The 16,495-nt window shown below is 43.1% G+C and overlaps 1 protein-coding gene across 5 annotated transcripts in view; it reads left to right on the top strand.

Moving 5' to 3' along the window:
* The first annotated feature begins 13,507 nt into the window (after positions 1–13,507).
* Positions 13,508–16,495, top strand: part of LOC124563471 (inter-alpha-trypsin inhibitor heavy chain H4-like) — a 213,317-nt gene continuing 210,329 nt past the window's right edge. For all 5 annotated transcript variants that reach the window (XM_047130978.1, XM_047130977.1, XM_047130973.1 and 2 more), the window contains exon 1: positions 13,508–13,599. In XM_047130978.1, the coding sequence (XP_046986934.1) occupies positions 13,543–13,599 (57 nt within the window). In that variant the 5' untranslated portion in view covers positions 13,508–13,542. The remainder of the gene's footprint in view (positions 13,600–16,495) is intronic.

Genomic DNA, 16,495 nt, shown 5'->3' with positions numbered 1-16,495 from the left:
TTTCATATCTATTTGTTCATTAAGAATATTGTTTGAATGAGTTTTCATGTGCGTATATATATCTATAATTGTTCCAAACTGTTCATAGCACGTCCTTTGTTATTTCCTGTGAAACTTGCAATGAATTTTCCATATGTTCTGTGGGCCGGGTCGAAAAGGAATCAAATAGGGTGTTGCTATACACAAGATGGAAGCCAAACATTGTCAACATGGTGCTGACGTCAGCTGACAGTGTGAATAATGTGTGTAGAGCGTGTATAGTGTAGGCTGTAATCGGCGTTGAGAAAGGAATGAACAGGGTAGTACTAAATAGTTGCTTTTCTACACTGAGGACGAACCGAATGAGATTACGCAGCTTTATATCTATCTTCCTTTCCGTGTATTTGGAAGGATGGAGGCTCCAGCCTCTATCTGGTCATTCTGATATGGGGTTTCCGTGGTGTCCTTAAACTACGCCAGGACAATGCCAGGATGGTTCCTGCTAAGGCCACAATCGACTACATAGCTCATCATTGTCAAACCAGGGCTGTAAGCATGTGAGTACCTGTGTGTATGAATTATATTTTTTGTTCTCAATTTTTAATACCATAAAAATGAATAAGGCTACTACCGTAACTAATACTGCTACCGTCACTGCTATAGACGGCATGTCATGCACACTGCGAGGATATTACAATAAAGACACTCAGAACCGTGAAATACTTGCTTTGTTCACGAAGCACTTTTCGCCCGATGTCTCGCGCACCAGCAGAGATGCGACAGTGGGTCATCGGTGTCAGCAGATTACGTCTGCTGTGGTCGAGGTCGTGGCCCGCCTGGACACGCAAATACGCTCACTACGGCTGCACGCAGATTGCCAACGTATGGCTCCCTGGCTCCCACGCAGAGATAAGTGTTGTAATACAATATGCTCAATAGACCAGTGTCACATCGGAAAGTGAAAAAGTGTGGGAGATGACATCAAGACACAGACGCCCTATTAATGAGAATAATTCTCTTTCGGAGACTGGCAGATTACGAAATCTTTCCCTGAATGTGAGAAGTGAATTACAAAAGTTGCCGTTACTCGGAAGCTGTACTGCTAGAACTCCAGCACAGTTATTTATATTTTTTGGCAATGGGATGCAATGATGAAAGTTTTTGTCTAGAAACGATTCTTTACACACAAATGGAAAATAGGCGCGCTGAAGCAATGATAACATAAAGAAAGACAAAATTAATGAGAAGTAGCACCAAGTTAGATTAGCGAAAAACGGAAAAATAAATCGGGGATCTCGTAGTAGGTGAAATTATTTTGGAAGAAAGGTAGTGCTTGACTGATGTAGCAAGGAGGACATGAGAAGCAGACAAGCATAGACAAAGACAGCATTGCTGGCCAAATAAAATTTACTGCCACCAAAGATGGGCGTTAAAGTTATGAGAATGTACGTCTAGAGCACAGATTTGTACAGACCCTGGCGTTGACTCGTGGACTGTCGAAAGACCGGGGAATACATTATCTAAACGACTGATGTCTGATCTTACATAAAAGTGATAAAAATTAAATAGATTCACAGAATACATAATGAGGCGCTTTAAAGCGGAAAAGGAGAGGAAAGGCCTTAGTGGTTGCGGGAACCGTAGTAACTGGACTTCAAGTACGGGTTATAAGTAAAATGAAATGTGTGAAATATCTATACCACCTGGTTGATAAGGCAACGAAAAAGTTTTCAGTTCCGCCTGCTTCGCCCTTAGAAACTGTTGTTTTACTGACCTATAGAGGGAACGGAGAACATCCTTTGTTTACCATCACTCAGTACTGTTTTATGGTATAATTTTCTCAAGTACTGAATCTAGGTTCAGTAGGCATTCAGTTACAGATACCTATGGTAAGTTTATTATGTAAAGCTGAAAACCGGGCGTAGTGCGAAAGTCTTCAGGAAGCTTGTGCGTTAATACATTTACCACTTGATAGTATTTGTGGTTAATAATAGGAGTGAATTTGAGGTAAATAGAGAAACTCAATACCAGCCGTAAAAATAATTTCCATATAGACTAAGCGTCCATGTCTAGCGCTGGAAATGAAGTATCAAATTACGGTGCTTAAGCCTTTGGCAGGTTGCCAGCAGGCACTGGACATTCGCCAACAGGCATTGGAGATCCGCAGAAAAGCTTACATTATCAGAAGTTCTTTCAATTTATTATAATATTTGGACACACGAGTGTCCATTCCAAGTAAATACTAATGTTTATATTCAACAGCGTTTAACTTTTCCTCCAGTGTTTGAACAGCTGACGGCATTGGCACTAACTGCGCTGCACGCAGTGTGACCTGGCGGCTAGTCTCTCTGGCTGACGGCAGTGTCAGTTCAAACCCAGCACTGCCAGTTCTTTGCCATCTGCTTCTTGCTATTTCTCGAAATTTCTTATGTTTGTGGTGTTTCTATATTCGATGTTTGTATAAATAGCTGCACTTTGCGTCCGCGATGTCAATTCTGTTCTGTCTGTACTTTGGTGTACGTCATAAGAGGGCTTCCAGTGCTAGGTTCTGTATTTCATTAACGACCCTGCTTTTGTATTTGACTTTGTTTCTGGTTACGATGTGATATTGTTTGGTGGAAATACCGACTACTTAAAAACATCTACATTACCGTGAAAGGTGTCTGTGATGGAGCCACCCTACATTTGGATTACGTGTTTTTCGCATAGATTACGGGAGAGGTCCCCGCCTTTATTTTCTGATCGCACGTTGATCGTTTTAGATATTTATCTCAGCTATATGGGAAATACTTAAGTTTTACTCGTGGTTTTTGTAGACGACAGCTTGGTCAATAAACGGCTAGGGCAAAGTCACGTCACATGAGCAGGTAGGAAAGAACGAATTGTATGGAGCAAGTCTAGTCTGTTGTGGTCAAACGTGGGCAGTCGTTAATGGTCATATCATGTAATGTAGTGCATGATATTGATACTCGGCGCTGAGCAGTTTTACGTGTGAAGTGCCTGTTATTGTGACTCTTTGCAAGCAGGCAGACCTAGGCCGGAAGAACCCATTTGAAAGTTGTTTGTATCAGACAAGCTGTGGTCTGATAATTCTACTGCTACACAGTGGAAGAGAAAGTGCATAATATAGGATTTGGTATTGAGAGTGGCTACAATATTATATTTTGAGAGAGAGAGAGAGCTATATTTTTAACTGACTACGACAAGCACATGAAGCACCTCTCTTTTTATTCTGCTGAGCAGTACGAATTTAATTGAATTGTTTTCCTCGCAGTTTGATGTGTTATGTGGAGGCAGTATGACTGATTAGATTTTCATATGAACCGTCTACTAAAGTGATGGCTGGACTAAAATCAACATGCAGTATTTTGATTACTTTCGCGTCCCATATTTACCACTGATCGGGAGTTATTAAGTCATTATTTCATTCACCAAACAGACTGGTTACATTTATGTGCATTTATTGTAACGTTACCTATTCAAGAGTCGAGCAGAATCTGTTTTTACTGAATGTCGCAGATCGTTTCTGTTGTATTAATCTATTTGAATGCTTATCACAGTAATTATTCTAATAAGTAATAAATTTATTTAACATTTCCAATTTCATTGCCTTAATCAGATTGCTTTTCCCATTTCACGGGTTTCTAAAGTAGTAAAAAAATACCTTTTATGATTACGCATTTTTAACTTATTCATGCCTAATTAAGATGTCTATAGAGACTCACTGTTGTATAATGGGCTCAATTTTGTAAACGTATGGTATCACACACTGCAGAACTACGAAACTCCAGCTGCCTAGTTATTACGTAATTTTTTGCAGGTCGTGTGGCATTTTCAGTCCCTGTTTGAGTAACCGTACAACAGATTTAGTTTCTTTATCCCATATATAAGAAAAGAACTGGCCTTTCGCGGCATACAGAGTTTATTTATCATTTGATGTACGCCAGAATATCTTCAAAGTAATGTATATTGTATATACATACCAGGGTCTGTCTAAACGGGCTGTGATACAGATGCCTCTCAATACGATTACTAGACGAGTACATCTCACTATTTACAGATGCCTTTCGATAAATGTACAAGTTCACTAGGGCGGCACAGCCGAGCAGTGGTTCGAGAACAACGAAGAGCAGCTCAATACCTGATATAAAAGGAACGCCGAACTGAAGGAAATGTTCACCGACATTTTATCAAATGGTTCCAGTGACTAGAGGAAATTCCACAAAAAAAGTAGACTTCCGATTGTGGTCCCTTTCCCCTATCTTACGCCAGGTTTTAAGTGAAATACAGTATGTTAAGGCAACCAGAACCACCTGACTGAGTACGTGAGAGGCAGAAGCCACAAGTGTCTACCCCACACATCTGGAGGTAAGGAGAATGTTGAAGAAGAGGTATTCGATCTTTACCAGCAGTCTTCGCCAGCAGCCGATCGCTAGTAGAAGAATGGACTTAGGCGAAGTCGTTAAACGGCAACCCAGCATCCGGCAAACTTAGCTACAGCTAACTCCTCGGCAAAATATAACGCTCCGCAGAGGAACAGACATTGCAATGTCTCCACTATGGACGACCTGAGGACGTTGTGCGCTACCGCAGGGAAAGAAGACCAGTTTCAGAGACTATTATGCCACCAGACGTCAACCATCACAGCAGTCCACATCATTTCAGTCAACTGCAGACGATTATAGTCGACGTGTGGGACGAAGCCCACCGCCTTACCCTGGACAAGTCCGATCTCCAACACGCCGAAGCCACTCTCAGTCGCCGTACAGAGTAACCAGCCGCTCGGCTACGGCCGAATTGAGAAAAACTAAGTGAGGCGGGCACTATGGTGGTCAGACTACCACAGACAAAAATCCTCAATGGGCGACTACTACGAGGATGTCGGCAAATATCATTGCATCATCAACGACCAACGTGTCCGGGTAGTAGTCGACTCAGGGGCTTCCTTTTCTGTAATGTCGAATGCTTATCGTCGTCAGCTAAAGGAACCGATTATGCTGAAAGTCGGAAATAGAAAATACGTCCAGTTCACACGAACATGTATTACAAAAAGTGTATCAATGACAGAATTCGAGCCCTTCGAATTGATCGTTTTATGAAGTTGTAATAGTAATGTTATTCTCGAATGCGACTCCTTGTAGACATTACAAGTAGTTACACACTGTGGAAAATCTGAGGTTCAGATTGACGAAGCTATTTCAACAAGTTTACACAAAAGAGACTGCTCTGAGCACTTGTTTTGCTGTTAAAGACGTTGTTGTTCCGCCGTGCAGCGAGAGGAGTTCCAGCAGTCAATCGAGATGTTCAGATAAATTTTTGGAGCTTTTGTCGACTGCAAAAATTTATATGCCGGTTTTCGGATATTTTCAGATCTAGAGGGAGGATACAACAGACAAAATGGCCCTGGTAAAACACTGTATCAACGCTGGGAATCATCCCCCACTTAGCCAGCGATCGTAAAGTGTGTCGCCATCCGAACAATTCGTAATTCGAGAGAAAGTGAGGAACTTAAAAGATGACGTCATAGAAACTTCGGAGAGTCCTTGGACCTCTCCCGTGGTCCTCGTGGAGAAGAAGGATGTCACATGGCGGTCCTGCGTAAACTAACGACGATTCAATCACATCACGAAAAAAGACGTCTACCCTTGGCCCTTAGACTGCTTGAGAAGAGTGAAGTATTCTCAGCTCTGGACATGCAGACAGGCTACTGATGAATTTAGATTGATGAGACTGACTGGGGAAAGACTGCTTTCATAACTCCTAATGGAACCAATGACTACGTAAGGATCCAGCCACCTTCGAGCGTTTGATGGACAACTTGCTTCCACCTTTGAAACGGACGATGTATCTCTGCTATCTATATGACATTTTCATTGTTTCTAACACATTTAAAGAACATCTAAGCTACCTGATAACCGTGATGAAGTGTGTTCAAGTTGTAGGCTCCTACCCGAATCGGAAAAAGCTCCTCTTCGCCGCCCAAGAAATAAAAGAATTGGCGTACCTAGTGAATTGCATTGGTGTTCGAACCAATGCAGAGAAAACAAGAGCACTCACAGATTTTCCGACTGTTGGCCACAGAAGTTTTCCAGGAATGTGCTCATACTGCCAGCGACTCATCAAGAATTTCTGTAGCAACGCACGTGCCTTGCAAGAACTACTGCATGGATACGCCAGATTTTCCAGGAACGAGAAGCAAGAAAGATCTTTCCTTGTACTTAAGGAGGCGCTAAGGTTTTCTCCAGCCATAACTTAACGAGAATGCCGAGACAGATCTTCAGCTACTGGTTACGGGATAGATGCAGTTCAAGTTAAAACCCAGTAAGGTGCTGGAAAGGTGAGAACTTATGCTTCCAGAATACTCTAAAAGCCCGAAAGCAACTATCCCACAACCAATAATGTGTATTTCGCCGTTGTTCGGACCATCTACTTTTTCCGGCTGTATTCCTCTGTCATAACATTAACCGTTGTGACGGACCACAATTCCCTATGCTGGCTAACTAACCTGAAGTATCTGTCAGGTCGATTGGCGAGGCGGTCACTGAGGCCCCGGGAATACAGCACAGGAGACACAAGGAAACCTTTGGCGGAATAGAACAGCGTGGACGAAATCTGAGTCATTCCTCCATTAAACGACATTGCTGCTGAACCGAGGGAAGAACCACCATCGCCAGAAACCTTAGAAGCCTTGAAAAACGTGGAACCAACGGAGAATTTCAATTGATTAACGGATCATTGTATAAGAGGAACTATGATCTGACGGGGTGAAAACGGTTATTCAACATCCCAACACATCTACGTCCTATTACCCTGACGTTTTCCCACGACGCTCCAACATCTGGTCACTGGGGATCCATGTAGACTCAAGACAGACTCAGACGCAGATATCACTGGGCAGGTGTCTACCGATCGATTAGTATGTGAGCCACTTTAAGGCAGGTGTCGTTGTTACCTCAGAGGCTTCTTGTAACAACCCCACCTGCAGGAGCACCGTTCCACTGAACTGGAATCGACCTCGTTGGGAGATTCCTAAAATTCGACAAACGGTTATCGACCCGTAATGGAAACGGAAATGAACGTATGGCGTCAGTGGCCGGGAGTTCCCAGGCGGGAAGTTCGCCCGCCAAGTGCAGGTCTTATTGAGTCGACAATGGGGATGAAATGATGATGAGAACAGCACAACACCCAGTCCCTGAAGGGAGAAAATCTGCCACCCCAGCCGGGAATCGAACCCGAGCTCCCGCGCGTGGCATTCCAACGCGCTGACCATTCAGCTGATGGGGCGGGCATCGACCGTTAGTAATCCGCACTGACTGATATGTCATCAAAGCTGTGCTGACAGCTGAAGCTCCAGAAATTTCAGGGTTGCCTGTACAAGACATCATTTTGAACCACGGACTGCCCCATTTTACGATCTCTGAGCTTGAAAAAGTTTTTCAGTGGAGACCAGTATCAGAGGTTATTTCACGTCGCGATATCACCCAGTTGTGTATAAGACCCGTAATAGATTCCTCGTCCTGCATGCAGATAAAAAATACCATACAGATGCTCCATTTGCATGTAATGTTCGGATAATTCAATCATTGTTTACGTCCCGACAGATGAGAAGTGCCTACCAGCCACCTAAGAAATTGGCAGCTATACGATGCAGGTTGATGTCGAAAAGTGAGATTAGGATACAGTACCGCCCATCGTGACATTCGCATACAACGCAGGGAAGCCAAACATTACAAGCTTCACACCGTCGTTTCCGCTCCACGGTCACGAGACTGAAACGATAATGTATACCCGTCCCCCTTCCCGTCGTACAATACTCAGGATGACCTCATGAAACACCTCATTGCCGAGGCCGAACAAGTAAGACAGCTGGTTGCCATACGGAGCCTGGACGGGTGGGAGAAAGACTGAGATCGTTGTAACGCCAAGCACCTTTCAGTGAGGTACATCCCGGAAGACTTAGTATGGATTGGTGCGCCTGTGCGGAAAGTTGAACTATAGCAATTTACTAAAGCACTACTTTGGACTTATAGCAGTCTTCTCGTTTGTTGGTAGTCACTTACAAAGTTGAGGATTATGACTCACCATCAAGAAAACAAAAGCGCAGAGACGTTGTCCATGTCCGTATGATGCCCTACGACAGTCCAGAGATGCAAATCGATGGTAGGGTCTAGGTAAGACGCCTTGCTATACTCCTGAGGCTTAGTACGGTGATGGGGTCTTCTTGTTCAAGTAATCTGAAGGCTCACTGGACGATCGCGAATCTGCGATGGGAGGGGCTAACTTCGATGCGCTTCATAGTGAGTAGGACGTGACAACACGACCAAAACGCGAGGATCCGCCATCGCTGTCATACAGAGGATCATCGACAAAATTTAGGTCCAGAGTGGTGTAGCTGGCTTTGCAACAGCGAGTCTCTGATCCTCTAGGAGAGGGAACAATCCCACTATCTGTGGAACATGCCTTGTGATGTAGCGGTTAGAATCGCTCCCTGGCGTGATGTTTAGTACCAGCAGTTTTTTGTCGTTTAGTACTTATTATTTCTGGAAGGTTCTCGAAATTTCTTCTCTTTGTAATTTCTGTATATTCTGTGGTTTTCAGTATCTGTATAAATAGCAGCACTCCTCATCCAGAGTTCAGTTCTGTTCTTTCTGTATGACGGCGTTCGTAATAAACGTACTCTCAGAGACATTTCATTGACGATTCTGCTTTCAGATTTGGAATTGAATGTGGTTAAGTAGTGACAATATTCTGTGGTACCAGTTAGGTTACATGAATGCTAAGTGTGAAGAAGGTAGAACCACCACCTGAGTAGTGTGGGAGAAAGCGTTCTAGTTTTTTCCCAAGCAGATGCTTCTCTATTGATGTAAGCGTATAATCCACAACTAATTCCCGTGTTAAACAACGTGCTTAGGTTAGCATTGGCTAGACGTTTCTCCACTGCGCAGACGCAGCTCACAATGCTTGTTTCTGCCTGTAACTGACTCGATTCACAATCCACGAGGAATTTTGCTGAACGACATGTCTGAATGAATTAATTTATTGGATATTATTCACATACTATCAAACTGTAGTGCGTTGTGTACTATTTATTTACTGAAAATTCTCTTGACATAAATGTACTGAACAAAGGTTTCTAGAAAGTTAGGTTACTGAAAGCTCTAATCCTCTTTGACCAAGCGTAGACACAGACGCATAGCGACGGCAGAAACAATAAATTCAACTTTAATATTATTACTTTTTAATATTTCTCCATGCCACCCCTTTCTCATCCTCGTCACTACATCAATGAGTGTTAATGAGTTTCTTGTTGAAAAACTACGTCTTTTCAATCAGTATTGCTCGATGTCTAAATGATTATCAAATTAAAATCCAAATATCAGGGGTCTGATCATCTGTCGGTCCAAGGTTTCTTCTGGCGTTTATCGCTTCTTTCACCTCGTGCAATGATTTGTATATGTAAAAAACTACCTAACTGCACAGTAGTCCGTAGTGCATGTTACAGGTGCACGCCCCTCTACAATTAGTTGGGTACATCGTTTCAAAGATCTATGCCAAGTAACGCACTTCGTCTTTAAACCAGACGGCGATACCTAAGTCATATGTCTGTCAAGTTGAACTGAATTAGCTCCAGGTATTCCACAGTTACGCATCGCTCTTCTAACCCTTTCCTGTCTTCAGCCCTCCCTACGGGGGTGTATAGGTTTTTATACATTATTTGTTTCCACTTACAAGGGGTCTGCGCGTACTCACCAATTTTGGTCAAATTTATAGCCACAAATGAAAGTAAAATAAATATCAGCTCCAGACCGTCAAACGTTAAGGAAAAAAGAGTTTTCGATCGAGACGGGATAGGCATGCGTGGTGTCCAGATATCGCTTGGCACAACGGAAGGAGTGAAGAACGGTAGGTCGAGGGTTGTGTGGTCGAGTACCAATGCGGAAAGTTTTTTTTATTTTCAACAAAAAATACGTTTCTTACACTCAAATAAAAGGAAATAATGCTCAGCATATAGTGTTGTTTGAATTTTCATAAAAAGAATGAAAAAACGCAAAGAAAAAATATGGTATCGCAAATAAATTTCCGAGAAAGGATTATAGTTACAGCGACAACGAGGGTTCTGCAAATTAGTTTACAAGAAAGCGCTGTAATTAAGTGTACAGCACTTCGTATTCCGTTAGTTTCACTTTGACCTTCGAGTAATCCTTGGCAGCTAATGTAACCCTTTGATGTCTATTTTCGTTATAGGTAAATAATTTAATGAAAAAGTTTCGAAACTGCTTTTATCTCATCGACCGAGAAAAAGAAATTACATCCTGGGAAGACTACATCATTAAAATACATTTCACTGCATATTTCCACCTATCCTCGCAAATATTTGGCAAAATGACGCGTTGCACATAGATTAAGGACAAACTGTGTGACGAAAGACAGCTTTTTATGGATGTAAACAAAATCTGTTTCTCTACAGAAACTTTAAAACAGCCATGCAATTGTGAAATGCAACGTTTATAGCGTGTGCAGCAAGCCGAGAAAATTACAGTTTTTTTGGTGTTCTTAAGTTTAATGTCACCTCCGGCATGTGCAAGCAGTCAATTGTAAAATAATGAAAGTACCAAATTTTACATTCGAAGTTCTTGTGTACGCCTTACAGTTCCTTCCTGGAAATTTATTAGCATTCCCAAATTTTCTTTTGCGATTCCTTTCCTTACTTATTTATTACATTATTAATAACTACGATACATTTAGCAATATTTGGGTTTATGTGCAGTATAACGTACGAAAAAATCGTAAATAAGAATTTTCTAGACAGGGACTCGACGGCACGACTTTCTGATACCGCTTTACACTTTTTCAACTGCCCCAACGGCTGCCTCGACACAAGGCTAAAGATGATAGCTCATGCCTCCCTGATCCACATCAAAAATACTTCTTTTTTCTTAAACGCTTGGCCATCTGGAGCTCCGACTTCATTTTTGGCCAAGCCCCGAATATAACACAAATTTGGTTGAAATGGCGATGATGAGTAGGCGCGTTCCGCTTCTTACTATCTAATACATGTACCAGGTTTGGTCGAAATTGATACAGGAGTTCCCAATTTCTCACACCACGTCACCCTTCTTGGATTGTTAATAAACGAAAATGCGTGTATGCTAAATTAAAATGGAAGCAGAGAATGTAAGAATAAACCTGATGAGGCCGGCCGGTGTGGCCGTGCGGTTAAAGGCGCTTCAGTCTGGAACCGCGTGACCGCTACGGTCGCAGGTTCGAATCCTGCCTCGGGCATGGATGTGTGTGATGTCCTTAGGTTAGTTAGGTTTAAGTAGTTCTACGTTCTAGGGGACTGATGACCACAGCAGTTAAGTCCCATAGTGCTCAGAGCCATTTGAACCAAAACCTGATGAAACTGAAGAAAATAACTTTAAAGTGAAACGAAGACAGAAGAATAACCAAAATATATGCAGTCTAATCGAATTCTTTGACAGAGAGCCTGCTGACGTAACCCAGTGTGTAACGGCAATTCGGTACGCAAGGCAACAGCGGGCAGTGCAGTAAAAATGGTTCAAATGGCTCTGAGCACTATGGGACTTAACATCTGAGGTCATCATGCCCCTAGAACTTAGAACTACTTAAACCTAACTAACCTAAGGAAATCACACACATCCATGCCCGAGACAGGATTCGAACCTGCGACCGTAGCGTTCGCGCGGTTCCAGACTGAAGCGCCTAGAACCGCTCGGCCACAGCTACCGGCGGCAGTGCAGTACTCACCAGCGAAAGGTGTGGGATGCGGCTTCGAATTCTAGTTCCATACCAAATATTAAATCGTCGCAAATGGTCATAGCATCCTACACCCCACTAGAGAGTTAAAAAAGTCTTCTTCTTCTCATATGAGTTCCAAAATAAAGTATGTGATCAAAAGCATCCGGAAACCTGGCTGAAAATGACTTACAAGTTCGTGGCGCCCTCCATCGGTAACGGTGGAATTCAGTATGGTGTTGGCCCACCCTTATCCATGATGACACCTTCCAATCTCGCAGTCATGCGTTCAATCAGGTGCTGGAAGGTTTCTTGGGGAATGGCAGCCCATTCTTCACGGAGTACTGCACTGAGGAGAAGTACCGATGTCGGTCGGTGAGGCCTGGCACGAAGTCGGCGTTCCAAAACATCCCTAAGATGTTCTGTAGGATTCAGGTCAGGACTCTGTGCAGGCCAGTCCATTGCAGGGATGTTATTGTCGTGTAACCACTCCCGCCACAGACCGTGCTTTATGAACAGGTGCTCGATCGTGTTGAAAGATGCAATCCCAATCACCGAATTGCTCTTCAACAGTGGGAAGCAAGAAGGTTCTTAAAACACCAATGTAAGCCTGTGCTGTGATAATCCCACGCAAAACAACAAGGGGTGCAAGACCCCTCCATGAAAAACACGACCACACCATACCAACACCGCGTCCGAATTTTACTGTTGGCACTACACACGCTTGAAGATGACGTTCACCTGGCATTCGCCATACCCACACCCTGCCATCGGATCGCAACATTGTGTACCGTGCTTCACTCCAAACTCCACTGTTCAATCGTCCAATGTTTAGCTCCTTACACGAAGCGAAGCGTCGTTTGTCATTTATGTGGCTTATGAGCAGCGGCTCGACCATGAAATCCAAGTTTTCTCACCTCCCGCCTAGCTGTCATACTACATGCAGTGGATCCTGATGCAGTTTGGAATTCCTGTGTGATGGTCTGGATAAATGTCTGCCTATTACAAATTATGATCGTCTTCATCGGTCGGCGGTCCCTGTCAGTCAACAGACGAGGTCGGCCTGTACGATTTTTTGCTGTACGTGTCCCTTCACGTTTCCATTTCACTATCACATCGGAAACAGTGGACCTAGGGATGTTTAGGAGTGTGGAAATTGTGCGTACAGACGTATGACACAAGTGACGCCCAATCACCTGCCTACGCTCGAAGTCCTTGAGTTCCGCGGAGCGCCTTATTCTGCTCTCTCACGATGTCTAATGACTACTGAGATCGCTAGTATGGAGTACCTGGCAGTAGGACACTTTTGGTCACATAATATAGAAATAATAAACGAAATTAAAAGTTACTCGTCGGAATAGTACTCAACAGTTGGAAACATAGTGCCTAGAAACAGAGATGGCTACCTAATTGGGAGAAGCCGTACGTACTCATAGCGTTTTAGTAATGTTGCCGAGTGGGAAAATACAAGAATACCGCATTATAAAGAAGTATTGGTATCAACAAAATGAAGGTTTATTCTGCGAACAAGATGAAAACGGTACTAACTTAAAAAGAAAGAAAAAAAAACAGTAGAACGTTTGTCAACAGCGTAGTCCTACTGTCAGTATTATCCGGGTTGCGTCAGGCTAGCCTTGTTTGTGTACTAAAGGAAAATGGTGCTGTCCACTAACGGAAGCTAACTGCAAGTCGCGCGAACAGCGTGACGCGCCGGGGGACAAGGGTCGCTTGCTGACGTCACACGGTTCGGGCGGCTGGCTATAGATGGGACGCCGGCGTGGTCTGCAGCCTCAGTTGCAGCTGAGGATGGGCTTCAAGGCGGTCGTGGTTTCGGCGGCGCTGCTGGTCGCAGTCTCTGCTCAGGTTACTTCGCTTAGCTGGCATTCCATTAGTATGAATTAATATACACCGCAACAGTCACTTGTCACTAATACTGTGTTGGAACGATGCGTTTCGGGAGCTTGCTGCCATCATTAGGCGCATTTACTTTTACATTATAGTTAATATGAAGTGATGTCAGTTTCTTCTGCTAATGTGCCAGTGAGGTTATGTGTAGAAAATGACGCCTGTTCAGGAAGATAATTGTGTTACGGTGTGCTCATTATATTGTGATAGGCATAAGTAGTCGTTTTCTTAGCGCATTTACTTACATTTTTATTGGTAAATTCTACGTCTACATCTACATGGATACTCTGCAAATCACATTTAAGTGCCTGGCAGAGGGTTCATCGAACCACCTTCACAATTACTATTCCAACCTCGTATAGCGCGCGGAAAGAACGAACACTTATATCTTTCCGTACGACCTCTGATGTCCCTTATTTTATCGTGGTGATCGTTTCTCCCTATGTAGGTCTGTGTCAACAAAATATTTTCGCATTCGGAGGAGAATCTCGTGGGAAGATTCTGTCGCAACGAAAAACGCCTTTTTTTTAATGATGTCCAGCCCAAATCCTGTATCATTTCTGTGACACTCTCTCCCACATTTCGCGATAATACAAAACGTGCTGCGCTTCTTTGAAATTTTTCGATTTACTCCGTCAGTCCTATCTGGTAAGGATTCCACACCGCGCAGCAGTATTCTAAAAGCTGTGTCTGGGACACAGAGCACAGTAACAAGTACATCACAACTTAACGCTTTCACAATCATTTGTTTACATCAATCCAAAGACACTTGAAAGCTAAGATAAATTGATTTCTATTGCTGAAACAGTAGTATACAGTGAAGATGTAACATTTATATCTAGATATGTTTATGTCATGGTAAATATATTTTTTATAATGAAATAGGCATTCAGCATTGGAGAAGTTTTAAAGAAGCTAATATATTTACAAGTTTATCATTTAGTAACATGTCTTCATGTGTTATGCCATCAATGAATATTTCCAGTTCTTCATACGACTTCATCTGGTACCTCTTGATCATTTTATGTAATACCTAAATATCGTGCACCATGTCAAGGAGTCTGTGGCTTGTGTTTTTTATGTGGGTGGCTATTGCTGATTTATCATAGTTGTTAGTGTGGTAGGCAAATATTATTAACAAGTGACTGTTGTAGTATACATAAATATCATGCAATATGTCACAGCATGGGTGGCCTGTGTTTATGTGGGTGGCTGTAGCTGATTTATTATAGTAGTTAGTGTGGTAGACAAACTTTAATAACAAGTGACTGTTGCAGTGTACATTATTTCATAAAAATCCTACAATACAGTCGCAGTCTCCAAATCACATCCATGTAACATGCATAAATTTGACTCCATTGGCAGCCTAGATCTCATAGCAATTGCAACTATTTTCACCTCAAAGGAATATTCAGGGATACGATTTTCTAGTTATTTACATCTAAACCCATTTATATGCTCCACAAGCCGCCATAACGTGTGTGGTAGAGAGTATTTTTCACACCACTGCCACTCCCTATCTTTCCTGCTACAGGCGCGAACGGTGTGTACCAGAGGAGTCACTGTTTGTAAGCCTCCATGTGAGCTCAAACCCATCTAATTTGAATTTCACGGTCTTTTAGCGAGATGCCTGTAGCAGGAAACAATATGTTGGCTGATTCTTCTAGGAACGCACACTCCCGGAAATGTAACAGCAAACCACACCGTGGTCCAGCACCGACTTTCTTGTTGCATCTGTCACTGGAGCTGTATGAGAATTACGCTTTCACGCTTGCTTAATGAATCCGTGACGAAACACTCGACTATTTCCTAGGTCTTTCCTATTTCCTGTATGGAGCCGTAGGGTTAAGGATCCCGGACTGAGGATAAACACTCGTATGCCGATAGAATGAGCGCTTTGTAAGCTACCTACTTCGTGGTTGGTCTCTTCCTCCTCACGACCCTTCCAGTCAATCTCAATAGAATCTGCCTTTCCTATGCTAGGTTTTATGTGGCTGTGCTGCTTTAAATAATTTTGTACGCTTACTCAGAAGTATTTAACGGATGTGACTATTTCCAATGATTAATCAGAAGCTATGTAATCAACCAATAAATAGATTTTCTCCACTTATGGTCAGCTTCTCGTATTTGTATTGAGGCTCAACTGCCAATCCCTGCACAACATGGTGACGGGCTGCAGGTTTTCCTGCATTTCACTACAATATTCTACCTTCGAATTTTCTCGAAATACAACAAATATCATCAGCGAAAACGCAAGTTGTTTCCTACGTGAACAGTAATGCATCTACAATACTGTTATCGAAGTGAGTCGAGATTGATGCGTTTTCGGACGAACGGCTGGGTGGTCGTGGTAATGATGATGATGATGACGATGATGATGTTCAGTTTGTGGGGCGCTAAGCTCGCGGTCATCAGCGCCCGTACAAAGTCCCAAATTTTATTCGGTCCAATTTTTTCAAATGGTTCTGAGCACTATGGGACTTAACAGCCCAGGTCATCAGTCCCCTAGAACTTAGAACTACTTAAACCTAACTAACCTAAGGACATCACACACATCCATGCCCGAGGCAGAAATCGAACCTGCGACCATAGCGGTCGCGCGGTTCCAGACTGAAGCGCGTAGAACCGCACGGCTACCCCGGCCGGCTCAATTTTTTCACAGTCCATTGTAGCCACTATCACAAATGATGATGATGACGATGTAATGATAAGGACAACACAAACACCCAACCCTGGGCAGAGAAAAATCCCCAACCCGGCCGGGAATCGAACCCTGGACCTAGTCGTGGTAAGGAAATACAGTAAGTATACTACTGAAATGTCTTTCACGACCACCTTCATGCTTTCCTGAGCT

This window comes from Schistocerca americana, chromosome 1 (genome assembly GCF_021461395.2).
Source record: "Schistocerca americana isolate TAMUIC-IGC-003095 chromosome 1, iqSchAmer2.1, whole genome shotgun sequence".
NCBI lineage: Eukaryota > Metazoa > Arthropoda > Insecta > Orthoptera > Acrididae > Schistocerca > Schistocerca americana.
The sequence above is the reverse complement of the archived record's forward strand: the minus strand, read 5'-3'. Positions and strand labels throughout refer to the sequence as shown.